Consider the following 22,049-nt stretch of genomic DNA (forward strand, 5'->3'; position numbering starts at 1 on the left):
CTGATTCACTTTTTTTAGAGCTGAAGCTTAAAATCTTGTTACTTTCTTATAAGTTGTGGATTCATCGATGTGTCCTTCAGCTAACGTAGTCCATTTCCAACCCCCCAAGCGTTTTATGTCAGTGATTCCTTCTCAAGAATGGGCCAGGAACGTTTCTGATGATCTTCGATAACTCTGTGATCTGTGGTGCAGAGTTCCACATTTCGTTTCATCAAATTCATTTCCCCAAAAAGACAGCTATTTCAAAAGGAATCTTTCAAAAACTGTTTACTCTAACACATTGTGTTTGACGACGTTATCGGACGTAAGCTAGTGTACCTTCTGTACAGTTGCAGGTAGGTTCCGTTATGAACTTCTTCTGATATTATAAAGTTTCTTGTTGTATGATTTTTGGAATCCCTAATTTTAACAATTATGAGGTTTGCTTTATCTTCAATATCGGTAGTGGTTAAATGTCCAATGTGTGTGTGTCTCTTAATAATCTCTGTATCTAAATTTGACTGTTTGTAAGGTATAGGAAAATAGTAGTTTTCCTATTCAGTGTGCAAAGTTATGTTTTCCCACACGCGAAAGCAGTTAGACGAACGACGCGAAGCGGAGTTCGGATAAGCTTCAAGTGCGGGAAAACTACTTTGCACACGTGTTAGGAACAATATTTTTTCTACGAATGAAATATCTATATATTTTGTTTTTAATTTTTATTGATATTAAAAACAACAACTTATAACTATTTATTGTTATTAACAACATTAATGTTAAATGTACAGTTGGTCGCGTTTTTTAAATTGATCGCAGATTGAGCAACTGAAGGTAAAATACTGGTACTTGGAACTGCTTCACTTTCTTTAGGATTGAAGGTCAGAATTTTGTTACTTAATCCTTTTTTATAACTTGTGGATTCATCAATGTATTCTTCAGCTACCGTAGTCGATTTCCAACCCCCCAAGCGTTTTATGTCAGTGATTCCTTCTCCAGAATCGGCCAGGAACGTTGCCGATGATCGACGATAACTGTGCCCTGTGTAGAGTTCTGGATTTGGCAACTTCAAAAAAATAGCTATTTCAGAAGGCATTCTGAAATAACAAACTTCGCAACTGTTTACTCCAACACTTTGCGAAAAACATTTACCCTTTCTGTAAACTAGGAAAAAACGATTGTTTGACTTTTTTGGACGTAGGCCGGTGTATCTTCTGTACAGTTGCAGGTAGGTTCCGTTATGAACTTCTTCTGATATTATAAAGTTTCTTGCTGTATGATTTTTGGAATCCCTAATTTTAACAATTATGAGGTTTCCTTTGTCTTCAATATCTGTAGTGGTTAAATTGGCTAGCTCTTCCCTTCGACATGCACCAGCAAGTCCGAATATAGTGGCAACTTTAATTAACAGGTAAATTTCATCTGGTGCGGAGTTCATAAAACTGAATATTTCTTCTTTTGTAAAAATTTTCGCTTTTTTAGGTTTAAAACCAACATTCTGCTTTTTCAGAAATGCAGTGAGCTTATAAAATTCACCGATATCGATGTCTCTTTTTATTTTTATTACATTTTTGAGCATTGAATACTTTGACCACATTGTGTTAGGTTTGAATTCTTTGCTTAAAGTAACAAAATACGCTAAAAGTACCTCTTCCTTTAAGGTTTTTATCCCCTTTTGTTCGCACCATTGGGTAAACAACTCGTACTGTTTCTCGTATTTTTCTCGCGATTTGAGAGGCAGCAATTGCAAACTAGCCATGTTGGCGGCTTTTAGAACATCTTCCGGAAGTTCATCTTCAGTGATATCCATTATTAAAATAGTTTTTTTAACTTAAATAAGTAAGAATAAACACTGTTGTAGACTTTAAATTGCATATAAATGCGTTGTTTGACAATGAGCTTTGGTTTCTAAGGAAACAAGCCTCATTTTCAAAGACAGAGACAAGGTGGTTTATTTACCTAAACTGTACGGAAGAATAATGTGAAAAAAGTCGTGTTTTTTATATGAAACCCCTGAATATTATTACATTTTTGAATTCTACGCAAAATTCTAAGCAGATTTTATGTATAATAGTCTATACAAAACCACTGTTGCAAGGTATAATCAGCATTTTAAAAAGTGTGCGGGAAAAAAATTTTCCCGCATAGTGTGCGGGAAAGTGCCACTTTGCACACACTTTTACGTATGCAAAGTAGCTTATTTGCAAACATTCGTAGAAAAAATCAATATCAGCATTTTTATTATATTTAAGTGTGCGGGAAAATGCTACTTTGCATATGTAAAAGTGTGTTGAATTCTACGCAGAATTTTAAACAGATTTTATGTATAATAGTCTGTATCTAAATTTAACTTTAACTTCATAAAAGTGTGCGCACGGTATACTTTTTGCGGTCATTCATAGAAAATAGTTATTTTCCTAACAAGGGCGGAAAGCAATACTTTTTCACTCGCATTGCAGTTAACTGACCCTGCAAGTCTTAATATGCAAAAAATCAACCAAAAATAGGATAATTTGTTATGGCATCCCACTTTTGGTTCACTTTTCCGCATAGATACCAAGATTCCCATTCTTGTAGTTAAATTTGGGACACTTTTATAAGGAATTTTGAAAAATAAAACAATATTAATCCTGCAGCAGGGAAAATGTTATATCAAAACCAACATAAATATATAAGTAAATCAATATATTACTTTCCATTCATTTTTTTTTTGTTAAACAAAAATTAGGTTAGGTATTTCACATCAAACATACTGAGCTCACACTGGGTATGTACATTGTTTTAATTTTGAACACTTTTGAGAAAAATCCCCATTTTTAAACTCAAACTGCTACTTGAGTAAATTTTGTAAATAATAGCATTAAAAAAAAACACAATAAAGATAACATAAAAACAGTTTTTTTTGTTAATTATTACCCCCTAGCACATACCCTTGACCCCAAGTATGACCCCTGAACATACCACCCCTTTGAGGAGCGTTTGGGGCTCTTTCAGGCGCCTGACCGAAACCATGCACATTACCTTCATCGGGGAAAAAGTTTTTCAAAAAACCTGGTGTACTTAAAAGTGACGGCCCTCCTAGTTCTTGGGGATACTGGAATGCCAGGAAGAAGTACAGGTGACCAATGAGAATTCCGATCAACTCCATGAGACCGCCACCGGACATAACTAGATTGAATCCAAGCAGAACCCACGGTAGAAAAATAGCTCTAAAACGAGTTCCAAACCAGAAAGTCACTATCACATCTTTGTTTAGTTGACACCATATGTGTAGTACTGATATGACCATTGGATCCATTAAAAGCTACAAGTGTAACTTTATGACATAACTTCATGGTTATAAATACCGAATGGTAAACCGCTGGTGCATTATGGTGTAGTTCAAATAACTCTCGGCTTTTTTGACTAAACGGTTGACCGTAAGGCACAAAGAATCGCTAGAAAATATTTTGAGTTTCGGAGACTAACAACTTCAAAAACAGTGCTTATCTCCCAAATTTCAAATACAATAACACTTTAAACATATTTGTAACCGAAAACTACGTTTACTAGTCACAACTTTGACTAAAACCGTTTTCTCCACCTTTTGATATAAAGTGGTGGATAGAAGTCAAAAGTTGCTTCAAACGATAACTTCGAAATACTTGCAAAAGAAAGCTACGTTTACTTGTAGCAAGTAATATAGCCATTACATGCGTATAGAATACTATACTTTTTCCACGACTGTGGTAAGTATTTACAATGAAAAGAATACACCAGCAATGTAAATTGAGTCACACTAATTTTGTTACTTTTCAAGTATGTTTCGTGCTTTTGTACCTCCATGGTATTGAATTTGATAGTTTCCAGGTTTAGGAACTGTAACGAACGACCAAATGTCATAACTGTCAAAATTCCACTCATAAATCTATAAATTTCGTTTTGGTACTGCTTATACTTATTTTACTGGATTTTAAGAGTGTTTTGTGGTTTTACAGCTTTATGAAGAGTATTTTGACGGTTGTCATATTTAGATAGACTGAAAGTAAGTCAGAAACAGACAGCCAAATGTCAAAAATGTACTGATGCACCTATAACATGCATTCAACCAAAGTCAGACCGATTTTGTTACTAAAATTGAGTCAGAAACAAAAAACCAAATGTTACAAATGTCGAAAATGCACTGATGGAGGTATAAAATGCATTTAACCAAAGTCATACTAATTTGGTTACTTTTCAAGTGTGTTTCATTGTTTTGTACCTCCATGGTATTGAATATGACAGTTTCTGGGTTTAAAACAGAACAAAATACAGCGCTGTAACTTGTAACTAGAAGCCAAATGTCATAACTGTCAAAATTCGACTCATAAAGCTATAAAATACGTTTGGTATTGCTTACACTGATTTTATTGGATTTTAAGACTGTTTTGTGGTTTTACAGCTTTAAGGAGAGAATTTTGACAGTTGTCATATTTAAAATAGATTAAAAATTAAGTCAGAAACACACAACCAAATGTTACAAATGTCAAAAATGCACTGATGGAGGTATAAAATGCATTCAATCATAGTCAAACTAATTTTGTTACTTTTCAAGTGTGTTTCATTGTTTTGTACCTCCATGGTATTAAATATGACAGTTTTCGGGTTTATAACAGAACGAAATACAGAGCTGTAACTTGTAACTGGCAGCCAAATGTCATAACTGTCAAAATTCGACTCATAAAGCTATAAAATACGTTTGGTATTGCTTATACTGATTTTACTGGATTTTAAGACTGTTTTGTGGTTTTACAGCTTTAAGGAGAGAATTTTAAAGGTTGTCATATTTAAAATAGACTAAAATTAAGTCAGAAACAGACAAGTAAATGTTACAAATGTCAAAAATGCACTGATGGAGGTATAAAATGCATTCAACCAAAGTCAAACTGATTTGGTTACTTTTCAAGTATGTTTTGTTGTTTTGTACGTCTGGGGAATTTAATTTGACAGTTTTCGGGTTTAGAACGGAACAAAAGAGAGCTGTAAGCTGTAACTAATTGTCAAGGAAAACATTCAGTCAAATTTGGAGCCCTCTGGCGGTCAAACGGAGCAACTTATTGACACAAGTGGCCATATTTTGGGATAGCCCATTTTTTGGCTGGCCATTGACATATAAAAGTGTTGCAAATAAGTGTGTTATTTACCGTTTATTTTGACCGTGAAAAATTAAGACAAATACAGTCATGTGACCTACAAGGCCTACCACGACTTATTGGTCAGAAATTTCTTAAAAAATTGTTTTTGCAAATGACAATTTTTGTTAGAGTCAAATTTGCCTGAAATATTGCCACTCTATCCTAACGAATTTTGCGTTAGCTTGACCACTTAGTGCAAGCGAAAATCGACCTTAATGATTTTTTTGTACCATTTTGCTACAGTACCAGCCCGATTTTTTCTTAAATTTGCTCAAAGAAATTACAAGTGGTAACAGTCAAAGAAAACATTCAGTCCACTTTGGAGCCCTCTGGCGGCCAAACAGAGCAACCTATCAACACAAGCCGCCATAGTTTTATAAAAGCCCATTTCATTGGCTATCCATTGACATATAAAAGTCTATACAAAGTGTTGGAAATAAACCAGTTATTCACATTGTTTGACATTGTATGTTGTTTTTTTTTACCTACTTTTAAGTTTTTAAGACCCTTCAGTTGTGTAATTTATACTTGAAATGAAATTATTAGGAATTAGTGTACAAAATTTTACCCAGCGGTTTACCCTTCAATAAACAAACACTTACTGGCATATCTGCCACCAGCCCCATAATAACACAACATATCCAGTTAAAAATCAGTAAATAAGCATAATCAGCTGGTTTTCCTTGATATGTGCCTGTAATTAACACTGCATTTAAAAGCAGTACAACGAAATCAAATCCTCTTACCTTCTTCAAGTCTTCTGGAATAATTGTACAGGAAATATAAATTAATTAAATAATGGAACCCTGTTTGTGGTGTCAGAGGGTAATACAAAACTGAAGTGACCAATCGCCACACTTGGAACTTTTTGACTGCATCATACAATAAAATTAGATTTAAAGGGTTTAGGAGCCCGAACCGACCCAGTAAAGTGAGAGTGACTGTCCCGGTAAACCAGGCTCGCGTAAAGCGAGGAACGCTTCGATACCAGTCCCCTAAGTCTGACATAATTATCTGCAAATAAACGAAAAGTTGTAATTGGTAGTAGTTTTTGCAAAAATAAGGACATTTGTTTACCTGTGTTTTTTTTTGTTGTTGATAAGAAATATAACCTATAAGTAAAGACTGATTTTATGTAAAGTAAGAAGAGGTTTCTACACTGAAACTATTCACAATACGTCGTAATATTACTGAAAATTACAATAAATCAACAAAAACAACCCTAACTATCATGTTTTTTTAAGCATTTGTGGAACCCACTATCCACTAAATTGTTATCGACATTGACAGGACCACGTACAAGAAAGCTATTGGGGACTTAAGCAAACTGTCATAATCAGCTGTTTTGTACGGGACGTAAATGACCTTTGTTGATTATTCGTCTGTCCTACGTAAACAAATCAACAAAAAACATCCAACAATTAATAACTGTTATAACTACAAGGAAAGCAGGTATAATACTGCAATTCCTGATGCAAAAACTTAAATAATTAATTAGAAAACTGAAAACCCAAATGACAATCCGCTTAAAAACAATAATAATGATCCGAAACACGCGCTGCTTGATAGGCAACCATACTTTCACACACATCACTAAAGTGTGGCCTGCCTATTAAACTTCTAATGTTATCTTTAACTAGAGCTAAATTGTAGTAAGTTAGTAAGTCTAATTGGTTAGTGCAGGTTAGATAAAGGTTTCGACATATAAAAAGCACTGTCTTAGAAAATTTTAAAATGTTATGTATGGAATTGGAAAGTATACAAAGCGCATTCACCATGTGTCAAGATTTTAGTGCATATCATTTAGGCATATCTTAAGTTAAGTGTGATTTAGAGTGTGACTTTTTTCACCTGTACTGTCACAGTCTGACCCACACTTAAATTAAGCTCTGTTTACAAAACGACGGTGTAAACGGGGGTAAATCATTAAAAGTACATTAAACTTTGTTTGAATTAATATTGGTTTGTTGTACAATTATTATAATTAAAAAACGAATTATTTTTGAATTTTCAGATTTTCCATTTTTTTCCGGAAAATTACCGGAAACTTTCTGAAAAATGTTGTATACCTCACCTCAATACGTTTCAAAATAATATGAATTTAAAAAAAAAATAATTATAAATTTATCTCTTCAGGACAACACATTCCTGGTATAAAAGCTTTAATCTTTCGGTAGCGTGACATTTCTATTATATATGGTATACAGGGTGATCAAAAGACAATTTCAATGGTTACAAATTCGTATATTGAATCACCCTGTAACTGTCAAAGTAACAGAGTTATGGGCTGTCACTGAAAAAACGGTCAAAATCAAACAACTCAGTTTTAACAGTAAATAACTCACTTATTCGACGTTTTAGGTAAAAACGCTATACAGGGTGGTCAAAAGGGAATTTCAAGGGCTACAAATTGGTATATTGTACCGCCCTATAATTGGCACAATAACCGAGTTATTGACAATACAATGGAGTAGTTTACAGGGTAAATTAAATGAATTTGTAACATTCTTGTAACTTGTTTAATTTTTATTGCATAAAAAAAATACCAAATATGAATCTGGTAGATATTTGCATATTATACTTTATTTCTAGATAATCCATTAGTATACAGGGTGTCCTAAATTTGAGCAACAAACCAAACTTCGATTTTTGGAATCTACGCCAAGTTCTAGGCCTACTTGATGTAAAATGTTTGTATCGATATTCAATTCTTGTGTGCTTATTTAAAACACCCTGTATAAAAATACCGTATAACAAAAGAAAGCTAATGAACGGGGCTATCACGTGACGTTGAGCGGGTACGACTACGTTGTCCCGTTTAGCCGCTAGAGGGTGTCAAAGTTGACTCTCGTTTTTTGCAGTGTTTTTGCTCAATATCTCAGGAACGTTTCAGGTTAGAGGTCTGAAATTTGCCACAAATGCACCTCGTTAGGATATAACTTTTACCTTCTATACACTTTTTTGGTACCACGCACCGTTTGACTTTAAAAAATTAACTAGAATTGTCAAGAAATTTCAGGTAAAAATTTTTTATATTCAAAATTAACCTCAATTGCCTAAATACCTTCAAGTTAATAGTACAAAAATGTAAAAAACATTTTTTTTTTAATTTTCAGATTTCCCAATTTTTCCGGAAAATTTAAAAAAAATTTCATGTCAGTGGATGAGTGGTATTTGACAGTTTCCAAATTTATGACAGATTGAAATATGATTAAAATAAATAGATACACGTCAAAACTGTCCAATTTCATTTTTAACCCTGTCCTGTATACAGTGTGTCCCAAATTGGTTCTACATGTTCTACAACCGTAAGAGCTTCCGGCTTCCCAAATAATAATATAAATTATATTTCTCCGTTTTCCGGAAAATTGAGAAAACGTCAGAGGCTGCATTGCTTACAGCTGCTATTTATTTTGTAAACTATTACTGCAATTAAACGGTGTTTATGAAGTCAATATTTTAAATGAAGGACCGTTTTTCCAACATTGGCTAAGTTGAACTATTTTTGTTATACACGTAAAATGATAAAAGCTTCAAATAAAAATTCACTTATTATCACTAATTGCCTCGTACAGAAAACGACAGAGTGAAAACAAATATTTTAATAAAACACTAGATTATTTACATATTCCACATAAAATCGTAGACATATAATATTAATGTAAATAAAAAATTACCAGAAAAACACTGTATTTAATATAAATCAATTAAATAATATCATTAACACGTACCTACACTCTATAGTCACCCACAGATCACTAATCACCCAGCCAGACTTAGCTTTTGATACCCATATAATACATTCCCTCCCCCGTTTCTCCAATAGGGTCAATACTTTCCTCTATCTTTGGTCGAAGTTTCACTGCAAACACTATAAAAATCACTGTCGTCACCACTTTTAACACTATAAAAGCTCTGAACACTTTTCAAACTGGCAAACGATGAGGAGGATATGGTGCGCGAGTGCATAACACCGGAAGGCTGAACTTTTTCCTTTCCATTTTGCTGATGAGGCTGAGGATGGGCCTCTTGATTTCTGGGCATAGGGGGAGAATCTAGAAAAACATTTAAAATAATTTGTTTTCCCATAAATATGTGATCTTTGTTCTGTATTGCGAGACAAAAGGTCAAGTGGATGTTTCAGTTAATTATCAAACTTTTTGGGTTCAGGTGTAAAGTACAATAAAATAAAAAGGAGATACTTTAAAATACCTATTATAGCAGCTATAATAATGTCCGTGATGGTAATCTAGAATAACTAGGAAAAAATTAGCTGGAGGGTTTTTAACCAAGTTAATTATTATCTCATGGGGCAATTTACATATTTATACACACAAGCTTTTTCAAGGCTATGCGTTACAAAACGAAAAGCACATAAGGTACCTTAACTAAATATAAACAATTATTTCAGTCATAAATTAAAATGACTGATTATTACTTACCCTGAAAAGTTATGGAATGAGTGCTAGTTCTCCTTCTGCTCCTTTGACAGCAAGTGAAAAACATTCTTGTTCTCGTATATGTTAATAAAACACACTTTTACCACTTTAACAATGGCTTTTTTTAATTATACTGTTCAAATTTACTTCACAACGCTTCCAAGTCGACTAACCGAGTGTAATAATTTAAACGCGCACATACATAAAATGTTTGAGAGAAAAAAACCTGTCCGGTTGACTTTTTCCGATCAAATGGATCAATATAGATAACATTTTTATCTCCTCGAGATAGTGATAAGAGATAAAGTAGAATAATTAATAAATCTGAACAATAGCTTTTTTAATTTTCTAGTTTTGATTATTAGGTATTATATTATTGTAAAAAAATTATTAATTTGATCCTCATTAAACATCAAATCATGTTTATCTTAACGCCCACATACAGTATACAGAGAGGACTGGTCATGAAGGGATGTCCACAAGGAGGGGTCTTATCACCCCTTCTTTGGAACATAGTTCTGGATACCCAAATCACCTCAACAATAATGGATTCTACACAATTGCATACGCAGATGACATAGTTATCTTGCAGACCGGCAAATTTATGAACACACTGTGCGATAGAGAAAGAAGTTGACCCAAAATTTTGTTAAGGTTGCCTAACCCGTAATTAACCTACTTAAATTAGTCCATTTTAGGCCAATTTTAACCCATTGTAAGCGTTTTTTCGAGATTTTTTTAAAATAACTTAATAATTCTATTTTTTGATCGGGCCTGGACAAAAGAGCGGAGGAAGGTTTATAGTAAATAGAAAAGACTTGCCCGATACCAATGGGCTTGGCTGTAATATCAAAAAGTAAAGTAAATTCTAGCTATTGGTGTCGGGCAATTCTTTTCTATTTAATATGATTCTTCTTCGTCTTTTTATCAAGGGCCCGATCAAAAAATAAAAATTTTAAAATATCTTCTTAAGAAATTCGAAAAAATCCTTGAAATGGCTTAAAATGGCCTAATTTAAGTGGATTATGGGTTAGGAAACTCAACAAAATCGTGGATTGTTTTCTTTTGAGCTTCTCTGACCATCCTAGAACCTCACATGGAAATTTCGGCTCACTGCTAAATGTTGGCAAAAACTCAAAAAGTGCGTTTTCCGATTTTCCTGAGCTTATAATGGCCCTTTCCCACTATTTGGGACCCAACAAAAGCAAAAAAACACGTTTTGTCGATGGGACCAAACATATGACCCAAATTTTGTTATGTAATGAAGTGACCAGATAAGTTTCAAACTGTTTATAGTTATTTACCTAACAAGTGCGGAAAGTGGTACTTTCCCGAGCCTACTCACGAGACTGCATTTAAAGGGCGGAAAAGACGCTTTCCGCATGTGTTAGGTACAACATTTTTCCTACGAGTCTCAATTTTCATTAAAATGAAGAAAAGAGTGTATACAGTGCGTTTTTTTTTAACGCGCAACATAGGATTTTACGTGTTAAATTTTTAAGCTTATGTTGGACCATGTTATTTTGGAACTACAGGCATAAAACTTGGAAGATGTGTCTTCAGTACCATGAAGCTTAAGTAAGACCACCAATTCGGTCTAAAAAGTGTTTACAAATTAGCAAAAAGTCATCTTTTTTGGAACATATTTTATCTTTCCATATTCCCTGTATGTATGTTTACCTGCTATCTGCCCTGTCAGTATCAAAAACAACACCTACCCTACATACAGGGAGTATAAAACTTTTCGAAAGAAGATGACTTTTTGCTAGTTTGTAAACACTTTTTAGACCGAATTGGTGGTTGTACTTAAGCTTCAGGGTACTAAAGACACACTTGTCAAGTTTTACACCTGTAGTTCCAAAATAACATGGTCTAACATGGACTTAAAAATTTAACACGTGAAATTCTATGTTGCGCGTTAAAAAAAACGCACTGTATAGTAAAATTACTAAAATGAAAGCCCCTGTTTGCGAAGATGATTAAACATGTATTTTTGATTTGGTTTTTTGATTTAAATGTCCTGTTTTTTTAAATAAAATGAGTGCGGCAAAGTAACTTTTCCACAATAGTGCGATAAAGTCACGTTTCCGCACTCTTTTTTTCTTCGCTTGAACATCTCATAAAAAGGTTAGTGCACATGGGTATTTTCGCTCTACACATATAAAAAACTTCAAAATTGCAGTTTTATTATACATTTATTGTAAATTAATCTTGCAATGCGGAAAAGTACTTTTTTTTGCACTCAAATAAGCAAAATGAACTTTTAATTTAGAGAAGTGGTAGAACTTTGTTGTTACCCTGTATTAAGTAATTAATTTCGTCTTATTATAACGTCCTATTTCGGCTGTTTGCGAGAGAAACTTATATCACAGTTTAAAATTTAAGAGGTAATGCCAATTCCATGAATATTCCGGGATTTCCTGTAATCCATAGAAACTTAAACGGAAATTTTACATCCCCCTATATTCATACAAATTTCATAATCCACTTTGTGGCGGTTGTCACGTGACTGATTGTAAACTTATAAACGAGTTGATCACGTGATAAAATGGCAGACGTATACAAATCTTTATGACACTTGACAGCAGAAAAATTTTTAAGGTTATTTTTTGTTTTGCTGTCAGCAATATCAAAAATAAACAATGCAAACTTTTTAATAAAAAGCGAATTATATGTATTTTAAAATCACTGTAAGTACAGAAACAATGAAATAAAGTGACTTCTTTAACCATACAACTTAATTTCGTAAGTGTACAATATAATTATTATTTAGTTGAGTAGTATAGAGAGTTGTTTAAAGGTAAGAAGGCAACAATACTGCAGTATAAATCAGTGTATCAGGCTCAAATTCTAAGGTCCACGCACCATGACTGATCAAGAGCCCCCGTCCCTCTCTAAATACTTTGGCACAGAAGATCCGGAGAAAGATGCCATAGATTTCTCGAAACAAATTGCTCAAGCCACTGAACAGTTAAACAGCATCAAACTGGACCAGAGCAATAAAGCTGAAAAAGAACCGGAAGTGTGCAAGTTATTTACTAAAACTACAGTGGAAGCTAAGGATCCAACAGCATCATTTTTCAACTTTATTGGTTACCCAAATGAGGTAAGGACTTTTCTTATTAAGGAAGAAAATCTTGTTTAAGTGAATTGTTGTTTGATTAGGGCTTGTTGATTGTTGACTTTTAGTAGCAAACTGCTTAGATGCAGGACTACCTGGGACCTCATTACTTTAAAATTTACTTCAAGGGAGAGAACTTACTTTTATTGATTTTTAATAAAAACAATGCATAACTGGGTAATTGATCATCAGTTTTCTATTATAAACAATCTAATACAGAACATGTTAGCAAATTGCTATTTTGTGTAGATGCAGTAGTAAATAGTAGTAAATTGCTAATTTTCTTAGGTGCCTTACATAAATAGAGCTATTACATGATTGTGTCTTCAATTAGTATATTAGTAATATAAAGAACAAAAACTCAGTCAGTCAAAAATGCATAACAAATAACAATTTTTGGTAACCTCAAATTTCTGAATACAGGGTATTCCAAATGTTCTAGAAAGGTTTTCCACAAGGTTAAAACTGCAAAATTTTGGAATATCACATAAGGTTAAAAAATCTACCTTTTATTCATGGTTCTTTAAAATTTCTTTGAGCAAGAAACAATCATCTCTCATCCCTACAGGGCCATATTTCCAAACAGGCTCGCATTACAAAAAGAAAACTATAAAAATATTACAGAGAATGTCCTGAAGGTATATGGGTGTAGGGTTGTTAAATTTCATGAAATAGACAACTGAGTTGAAATTTCACCAAATTGGTCATGAAATTTCGGATGCCATCAGAATAGCAAGCAAACACCTGAAATTAATGAAACTTATAAATATTCATGAAATTTCTAGGTGTCACATAACTAATAAACTTGATTTTTGTCAAGGTATTGCATTTGCATAGTTTTCATAAGTAATTTTTTATTTAAGCCTTTAAAACAAGTCACAAATATTGAAAAAAGAAAAAAGAAGAACATTAAATAGACTTACATAGACAGTCAATTTTAATTCTTTTTTCTTTGACAAGAGAATTGGAGATTGAGAATCAAATCAATGAAATTTGGCGGAATAGTCCAGGCAGCTGAAAGTCGTAAATCCAAAAAAAAGAAAATAAAATAAAATTCAAATACTTATGTGTTTTGAGGTTAGAATGTTTTTTATTTTATGTTAATCAGATGTTGAGCATTATGACCTGAGACGTGACATATCAAAAGACAGGAATTTCATTTGTCAATAATAATTTTTTCTTAACTAAAACTATTGAAATATTCAAGGAAATTTCCATAAAACTTTCATAAACCATAAAATTTAGAGGAAATCGCGGAAAGATTCAGAAATTTCATGAAACTTCTGATTGTTTCAATTTGAAATTTCCAAACTAACAACCCTATCTGTGTGTAAATACCGTCCAATCAGTTTTTGATTAGCTCTTTTAAAAGTGCTGTTGGTGGCGTGTCGTCTAGTTGCAGTGATGTCACTTGTGGCGTTCCACAGGGCTCGGTATTGGATCCTGTTCTGTTTTGAATTTATATCAACGCCATGACTAATTTGGACGCCGCGGGTTCGTTCACTTTGTTTGCTGATGATACTTCTGGTTCTGTGGCGCAATGCGGACTCCGTTGGTCTCTTGCGTGCCATTTCGGACGATCTAATCTAAACAGGTGCCTTTTTCGATTTGAGAGCATTTCAGATATTGCTTGTTCTGGCCTTATCAAATGCGCCCTCCACATCAAAGAAGAAGAACAATGTGACCTCCTTGTCTTGTAATCCCTGTTCAGCTTTTTGCACCAGGGCATGGAGAGCCGTATCTGTCGACCTTTCTTTCCTGTATGCATGCTGGTTACTATGCAGCGGAGTCCTGATGAAGACTTCCTCTGATAGGTACCTGTCTATCAGCGTTTTCATGAGGAAGGACGTTAAACTGATAGGTTTGAATGATTTGGGCTCGGTGTAGTCCCTTTTACCGGGTTTTGGTATAAAGACCACTTCCGCTGAACGCCAATCATTCGGGACATATCCCATTAAAACTACAGTAACAACACGCAATAAACGAAAAAAAGCAACAGAAACATCAATTAAATATTCGGTATTGTCTTCAGACGTATTATTTAATTATTAAGTGGACTGTAATTTTGCTTATTGGCGTAAAACACACGTTAAAGGTTTACACTCACTCTCGTAGTTGAAGGTGCTCTGGGGCTGTGAGGAATCCTCTTTTTGTGCCCACAAACTTTAAAAAAAACACCGTTTTTGAGTGTTCTTTTAAACGGACGAATTCAAACTGTCCTTGGCGACCAGAAACGTGTTATCGCAAAATTCAATTTTAAATTGAGAATACAAACAACAGTATAATTAGTCAAAAAGGCATTTATTTGATTGCTGAACAATTTTTAGAGTGTTGATGATAATAATAATAATAATAATAATAACAGTCTTTATTTCGAATTGTGATTAGGATAGAGTACAATGTACATTATCAACTAATACAAAGGAAATAGCGTCATGGTAAACTATGAACTATGTAGTACTTAAAGATACTTATATACATTTTCAGCGATTTTTTCCTAAATACAGATTTCAGAGAATAAGTAATCTTTATTTAACAAAATAATCCTCTATAGTGTAGGGTTCTAATTCAATTAGTAAATTTTTTACTTCTTTTTTGAAACTTTTGTCCGACAATGTTTTCAGCCTGTCTGGTAGGTTGTTAAATAGGCGAATACACATATATTTTGCATTCTTCTCAGTGAGTGTTAATCTATGTTTTGAACAGTTTACATCTTTTTGTCTTGTGTTGTATGTATGATTTTGATGTTAAATAGGTTTTGGTTCTTTTTAAGAATGATGAGACACTCATATACAGGGTGTCCGGAAAATACGTGTACAACGTTTGACGACAGACTCCTGACGTCAAAATATGTCGATCTAAGCCGACTTAATTATATCCAAAATTGTCTCGTTTAGCCGGTAGAGGGCGTCAAAAATTTGTAAAAATATTGGGTACAATTTCATTTCTTAAAGAGTATTGATAAGTGTATTCAGCAAGATGGCGGTCATTTTACACATTTGCTTAAGTAATGTTTTTGGTTTACTTAGTTTCTTACAATAAATAATTTCAACTTTATTATACCTACTTTGATGTATGCAGGTAATTGTAAATTTTTTTTTTCTGGCGAAACAGCTCATCCACCGGGAAATATTAAAGAGGTAAAATAGCTTCAAAATACTGTCACGTTTAGGGGGGTGGCGTAGGAAGAGCAACAAGACTGTAGCTTAAGTATGTCTTCTTTATTAGGCAGTGAACACTGACCAAGAGGGGGTGTGTGGGTGTGTACGTCTAGTGGTAGGTGCGTAAGCCCTTCTGAAGTGTCGCCAAGCCGTCCAAGTGTAACGAGCCGTCCGGGCACTAGAAAGTTCGGACTGTCGCTCGTGACCTCCCTCTGGGGATGACCCCAGAGTTCGGTAATCCTCGATGGCTTGAGACGCTGATTAAATACCCACATCGTGACCCCAATTTGCCGGTCTTGCTGATTCAGACAGTGCACTAGGGGAGACCGGGGCCCGACTAGGTAACGGAACATAGTGCAATTTATGTTATTCGTGACATCTCCCCCTTCCAACAAGTGTTCGCCCCGAACACTAAAAGTCCATGTTTACAAAATCAACTCACTTATTTTCTATTCTTATTTTCTAATGCAGGTGGGGGAGTACTTTATTTAAACCAACCTATCATCAAATATTACTTCTTAAACTAACACATGTTACTTATCTTCTAGAAAAGGGGTGGAAAAACTTTATTGAACAAATATCTTAACTACTTCTCGATTTTTAGACGTTGCCATGTTTGCATACCCAAAAAACACTTATTCCTTTCATTGGGTCATCTTTCAACCTTGTTGTTGCGTCCATCTTCTTGCCTTCTCATTTAAGCGTAAATTGTCCCCTGCATCGGGCACCATCTTCTAGTACCTTCTCTCGGCACTACATTGTCTAAGCGGAAATCCATCGCTTAGCTTCGACATCTTTGGTCCATTGCGTGCTCTCTTTTTAGCACACGTTGCTTTGGACTACTATACATCATTTCTAAGCCCATCTGGAGAACCTTCTTCAGCCCGTCATTTAAGGGACTCTGGGTGCACGCGGCTGTAGAACCGACGGTGCGGGACCCATCCGAAGATGCTGGTTTCTCCTAGGCTTGCTCCTCTTCTTCTCGCTTCTTTAATCAGGTCAATTTGTCGATGGACGCAACGAGGTAATTAGGTGGCCCCTAAAGTCAACAATTAATTAGCAAACAAGCCCGACTCCAATAACATAAACAGACATAACATGTATTATAAACAAAACACCTGATACTTGCGCGATTTTGCTACCTCAGCAAAGTACCTAGGTCGGGAATTGTGTCACTAGAAATCGAGATATTGTTATTTCATTAACTAGTGAATGTATATTCACTTATTTTACGAAACCTAGTCATCAAAAAAATTTAGTTTTATCTTACCCAATACTATACAAACGAATATGTGCTCCTATACACTAAAATGTTTAGGGCAACCTACAGGCCGCTCTTGACATTGCCCTACTCAGTTCAAGCAACTGCGAACCTGCAGGCTGGTCCTTCAAAACTCGTCTTGATTCTTCTGGGGTGTGCTTGAACTTGTGGGGGTGGGCATTGTTGTGTCGTCTTCGTGATCTCTCTTACTTTCTCTCTCTTTGTCTGTCTTCTTTCTTCTGGTCTTTGCCTCTCTTCTTTCTTCTCTGTTATTCCTTCATCTTTTTCCTGTGACTTAATTGGCTTCAATTTGCGAGGGTGTGTCTATCAATATGAAGATTAATAGACGGGGATTGAACGGGGCGCCTCCACCATGTCACGTTTAGGGGGGTGGCGTAGGAAGAGCAACAAGACTGTAGCTTAAGTATGTCTTCTTTATTAGGCAGTGAACACTGACCAAGAGGGGGTGTGTGGGTGTGTACGTCTAGTGGTAGGTGCGTAAGCCCTTCTGAAGTGTCGCCAAGCCGTCCAAGTGTAACGAGCCGTCCGGGCACTAGAAAGTTCGGACTGTCGCTCGTGACCTCCCTCTGGGGATGACCCCAGAGTTCGGTAATCCTCGATGGCTTGAGACGCTGATTAAATACCCACATCGTGACCCCAATTTGCCGGTCTTGCTGATTCAGACAGTGCACTAGGGGAGACCGGGGCCCGACTAGGTAACGGAACATAGTGCAATTTATGTTATTCGTGACAATACTTCCGGTCACTCGACAAAAATATCTGGGTTGTCATAACGCCGTTCATATAAAAAATGAGGAGAAATGTTGACGTATTATATCACTTTTATAACACTTCCACTTATTTACAGCCGGTGACTATACTACTAGAAAACGTCATTTTATAGTATTAGTCTACATACTAAAATTCATTAAAATCCATTAGCAGGTTTTCACGTAATTTAGTAAAAAACCAATATTTTTACAAATTTTTGACGCCCTCTACCGGCTAAACGAGACAATTTTGGATATAACTAAGTCGGCTTAGATCGACATATTTTGACGTCAGGAGTCTGTCGTCAAACGTTGTACACGTATTTTCCGGACACCCTGTATATAAATTGCATAAACTGTCATTATTTTATTTTTTTTAAAAGATGGATCTACATTAATCTTTGTAATTCATTTTGAACATTAATCTAATTGCCCTTTTTTGAATTACAAATACATTCTGTATTGAAGTATTTCTACCCCAAAACAATTGCATACTTCATAATCGATTCAAAGTTGGCAAAGTACAATATTTTAAGGGCCGCCAGGTTCAGATACCCGGAGACAATTCGAATTCCATAGCAAATTGAGTTTAACCTGCCTAGCAGAACATTTATGTGATCAGACCAATCTAGAAATTCATCAATCTGCACTCCCAAAAATTTTGTGTTCTTGGCTAGTAATTGGCTCCTGTCAGTGAGAAGGTGTATTTCATTAGGTTTCTCAAATGTACCTTGTTTTGTTGAAAAAATAATCACACTTGTTTTTTCCATATTTAAAGCTAATTTATTTTTTTTAAACTACTCAGAGGTCCTAATAAACAGATCTTTTCCAGACTGAATTAAAGTGCTGATTTCCTCTTGACCTACAAGTAAATTTGTGTCATCTGCAAAGTTGACGATTTTTTCATTTTCTTTTGCTATAGAATTCAGATCGTTCATGTAAATTACAAAGAGTAGTGGCCCCAGAATACTAGTGATAGAACAGTGATTAGAAATAGGTGTATCAAACTTAACTCGTTTGCTTCGAACCCTTTCAATTACTATTTATATGAAACAGGACACGCATACTCCTTCAGTGTCCTTAAATCCAGAAGAGGACAGGAGACGTGACGCCTGGATCCCAACTGAACGGACTAGACAGGCGTTAATCGCGTCCGTAACCAGTGCTCCTGGTGCTTATGTACCAGATCCAGATTTATTAACCATGCCCGGGGTATTGTTTGAAGTGTTGATTGATTCTTAATATTTTAACTAATGGTTACACGTAGATTATGTTAAACGAAGAATTGGGAGATACGATAAGCGAAGCTGTCAGAGTCTACTTGGGGGAAGCGGAGGCAGCTCAAAGACGAAGTTTAACAGATGCCGATGTCACTCAAGATGAACGAGGGTTAAGAGAGTTAGTTCAAGCTGGCGCGTATAGGTGAGTAGAGGTAATTTCCCTGACTGAACTTTTTTTTACGTAAGTTTTATTTAGCGCCGCTATTAATCTTACTGCCAAACTTTTATCAATTTACGGACAAGGTAGAGATCGTCAAGGTAAATTAACGTAACTTTCATGTAAACCGCAAACATCCCTTGATGGTTTATTTACTAGGTCGTCCTACCAAACACTCACCAAACTCGTTACAATTGTGGTTTACCCGTATCGCGTTGCTAGTGAAAATCAAAGCTTTAAACGTTGCTCAAGCCGAAGCCGAACCATTCGGCCAGTTAGAAAAACCGGACATGTTTTACCAGTTTTATCCGGAAATGTACGGGAGACGTATGGGGTCTATGGCATCTTTCAGTTTCCGGCTTTTACTGGCCGAATTGCCAATGCATTGTGGCAAACCTAAAGATTCCTTAAAGAAGCTATTCAGTGTACTAGCCACGGTTAGGAAAATTATTAGTAATTTGAAGGAAGGTATTGTAAACACCCAGTAACTATTTGAGTCTGAAATATCTAATTTGGGAAGTCATTAGGGTTGTGCGCGGATGGGAGTCCGTTGGTTGTGGGTGAAGGAGATTTGATGGATTCCTTAAAACTATGGAATGGACGGGAGGCGCGTGTTATGCATTCCATTATTAATTGTGCAATTAACGTTAAAAATTACGAGCTTGCCATGGATTTGCTTATTCAACTTTGCGAAAGGTAGAGAGGTAACTTAATAACAAAACATGTGAAGTGAAAAAAAGTTTTGTTTAGGGATGGTGCGCCCAAACATGCGTTATTGTCAGCCTTAGGCCGGTTACATTTACAGATGGGTAATATTGCAGGTGAGTTAAGTGAAACGTGAAACAATCAATGCTATTTTACAACATTTCGGTTGAATATTTTGTGTGGTGTGAATATAATCTGTCTGGGAGCAATACAAGTTGTGTGCTCAACTTAAATATACTTAAATGTAATCGACCTCACACTATTTCAAACTGTCGTAATTTGGCCAATTGTCAAATTACGTCATTGTGACGTCAAAAAAGCCCAACTCGCTCCATGGAGCGTGAAAACGAATGGGGCCGTTGTCACTCAAGTCTTAAAATTACGTCATCAAAGACGTAAATGCAGTTTTCGTTGGCGTTTCCTTTATTTAAACATTTTTGTTTACCTAAAAAATTAAAATTACAAATTACAACTGGAAAAAAGTTTAAAAATAACAAACGTCAAAAAATCAAAATTGATGGACAATATAAAAAGCAAACTACTAAAAAGCTTAACTCCTGAAACCCACAAACTCATACTAGACTTACTTAACGATTAACACAAATCCGGATACATGGAAAACTGGTATAATATATCCATTTCAAAACCTGGACTTGACAATACACAAACGCAAAATTACAGACCCATCACACTACTTCTTAGTAAACTGCTTGAACTTATTATTAAAAATAGACTTCAAGAACAGATCGGGCAACATAACACTTCATTCAATAAGTCCCGGGACCAACTAAGAAAAACAATTATTTTTCATGAAATTCGTCTTTATTCATCAATATAGTTCCCTTCTAGAGTGATACAATCATTCCAACGATTTTCCAACTTTTCTATACCATGTTTATAGAACGATTTTTCCTTGGCCTCAAAATACGCTTCAGTTTCAGCAATGACTTCCTCATTTGATTGATATTTCTTTCCCTGGAGCATTTTTTTGAGGTCTGAAAACAGCCAGTAGTCGCTGGGGGCCAGGTCTAGACTATACGGTGGGTGGGGAAGCAATTCGAAACCCAATTCGTTGAATTTGACCTTCGTTTTTATGGACTTGTGACACGGTGCATTGTCTTGATGAAAGAGAATCTTTTTCTTCTTCATATGGGGCCGTTTTAGTGCGATTTCATCCTTCAATCGGTCCAATGCACAATAATAGTCGCTGTTGATTGTTTTTCCCTTTTCCAAATAGTCAATGAACAATATACCGTGTGTATCCCAGAATACAGAGGCCATAACCTTGCCAGCCGATTGTTGCGTTTTTGGTCGCTTTGGACGGCTTTCGCCGGGTCCAGTCCACTCAGATGACTGCCGTTTTGATTCAGGTGTGTAGTGGTGGATCCAGGTTTCGTCCATGGTCACATATCGACCATGGACAAATCCTTTTTATTACGGTTAAACAGCTCCAAACAGCGCTCTGAATCATTAATTCGTTGTTGTTTTTGGTCAATAGTGAGCACTCGCGGCACCCATTTCGAAAGCAGCTTTCGCATACCCAAATGTTCATGCAAAATTGTTAACACACTACCTTCTGATATCTTTGAGGCCTCAGCTATCTCACTCACTTTCAGTTTACGATCAGACAATATCATTTTGTGGATTTTTTTGATGTTTTCTGGAACAACAGCCGAATTTGGGCGTCCAGACCGTTCAGCGTCATTTGTGTCTGTACGACCGCGTTTAAAATCAGCAAACCACCTACAAATCGTTGTTTTCGATGGAGAAGAGTCCCCGTAACATTTTTCAAGCCATTGTTCTGTTTGGACGGTGTTTTTTCCCATCAGGAAACAGTGTTTAATCAGCACACGAAAATCACTTTTTTCCATGTTTTAAAAAAACTCAAAAGTAGTTCACTAGAAAATTCTCACAAACAAAATATTGGAGAGAATGAGCTCAGGATTTGACAGCTGTCGTTTGAAAGATGGTACTTCAAGGGAAAAATATAAAAATGCGATTTGTAGTGCCACCTGTGGGTTAGTCC

The 22,049-nt window shown here is 35.4% G+C and overlaps 3 protein-coding genes and 1 long non-coding RNA gene across 11 annotated transcripts in view; 1 reads left to right on the forward strand and 3 right to left on the reverse strand.

Annotated features, from left to right (window-relative positions):
* Positions 1-22,049, reverse strand: part of LOC145724339 (uncharacterized) — a 116,822-nt gene that overhangs the window by 44,767 nt on the left and 50,006 nt on the right. The window lies entirely within an intron of this gene.
* Positions 2,647-6,536, reverse strand: Der-1 (derlin 1). Its single transcript, XM_081972532.1, has 4 exons — positions 6,207-6,536; positions 5,876-6,143; positions 5,732-5,823; positions 2,647-3,280 (listed from the first exon to the last, which is right to left on the reverse strand). The coding sequence occupies exons 2-4, from the start codon at positions 6,135-6,137 to the stop codon at positions 2,882-2,884; spliced, it is 753 nt and encodes a 250-aa protein (XP_081828658.1). The 5' UTR covers positions 6,138-6,143; positions 6,207-6,536; the 3' UTR covers positions 2,647-2,881.
* LOC145725180 (uncharacterized) lies at positions 8,717-9,811 on the reverse strand. The gene is made up of 2 exons (XR_014177188.1): positions 9,572-9,811; positions 8,717-9,184 (listed from the first exon to the last, which is right to left on the reverse strand). It is a non-coding gene; the product is annotated as an uncharacterized LOC145725180 (long non-coding RNA).
* The window catches only part of LOC145724335 (trafficking protein particle complex subunit 12-like), a 33,026-nt gene continuing 23,140 nt past the window's right edge, over positions 12,164-22,049 (forward strand). For 3 of the 8 annotated variants that reach the window (XM_081972512.1, XM_081972518.1, XM_081972519.1), the window contains exons 1-8: positions 12,164-12,313; positions 12,369-12,674; positions 18,938-19,093; positions 19,149-19,303; positions 19,358-19,419; positions 19,478-19,786; positions 19,846-20,014; positions 20,069-20,139. In XM_081972512.1, coding sequence (XP_081828638.1) covers positions 12,435-12,674; positions 18,938-19,093; positions 19,149-19,303; positions 19,358-19,419; positions 19,478-19,786; positions 19,846-20,014; positions 20,069-20,139 — 1,162 coding nt within the window. In that variant the 5' untranslated portion in view covers positions 12,164-12,313; positions 12,369-12,434. Of the gene's footprint in view, positions 12,675-18,937; positions 19,094-19,148; positions 19,304-19,357; positions 19,420-19,477; positions 19,787-19,845; positions 20,015-20,068; positions 20,140-22,049 lie in introns of all 8 variants that reach the window. The other 5 variants (XM_081972514.1, XM_081972513.1, XM_081972516.1 and 2 more) reach the window with 5 other exon arrangements.

This window comes from Ips typographus, linkage group LG2, assembly GCF_016097725.1.
Source record: "Ips typographus isolate SLU linkage group LG2, UJ_Ityp_2.0, whole genome shotgun sequence".
NCBI classification, from domain to species: domain Eukaryota; kingdom Metazoa; phylum Arthropoda; class Insecta; order Coleoptera; family Curculionidae; genus Ips; species Ips typographus.

Bases quoted from the DNA above. Each gene is read 5' to 3' on its own strand.
- Der-1 (XM_081972532.1), bottom strand. From the start codon at position 6,137: ATGTCAGACTTAGGGGACTGGTATCGAAGCGTTCCTCGCTTTACGCGA. The intron at 5,824-5,875 runs GTAAGAGGATTT...TGTTAATTACAG, and splicing joins TTCCAGAAGACTTGAAGAAG to GCACATATCAAGGAAAACCA. The intron at 3,281-5,731 runs GTAAGTGTTTGT...TTACACTTGTAG, and splicing joins GGCTGGTGGCAGATATGCCA to CTTTTAATGGATCCAATGGT.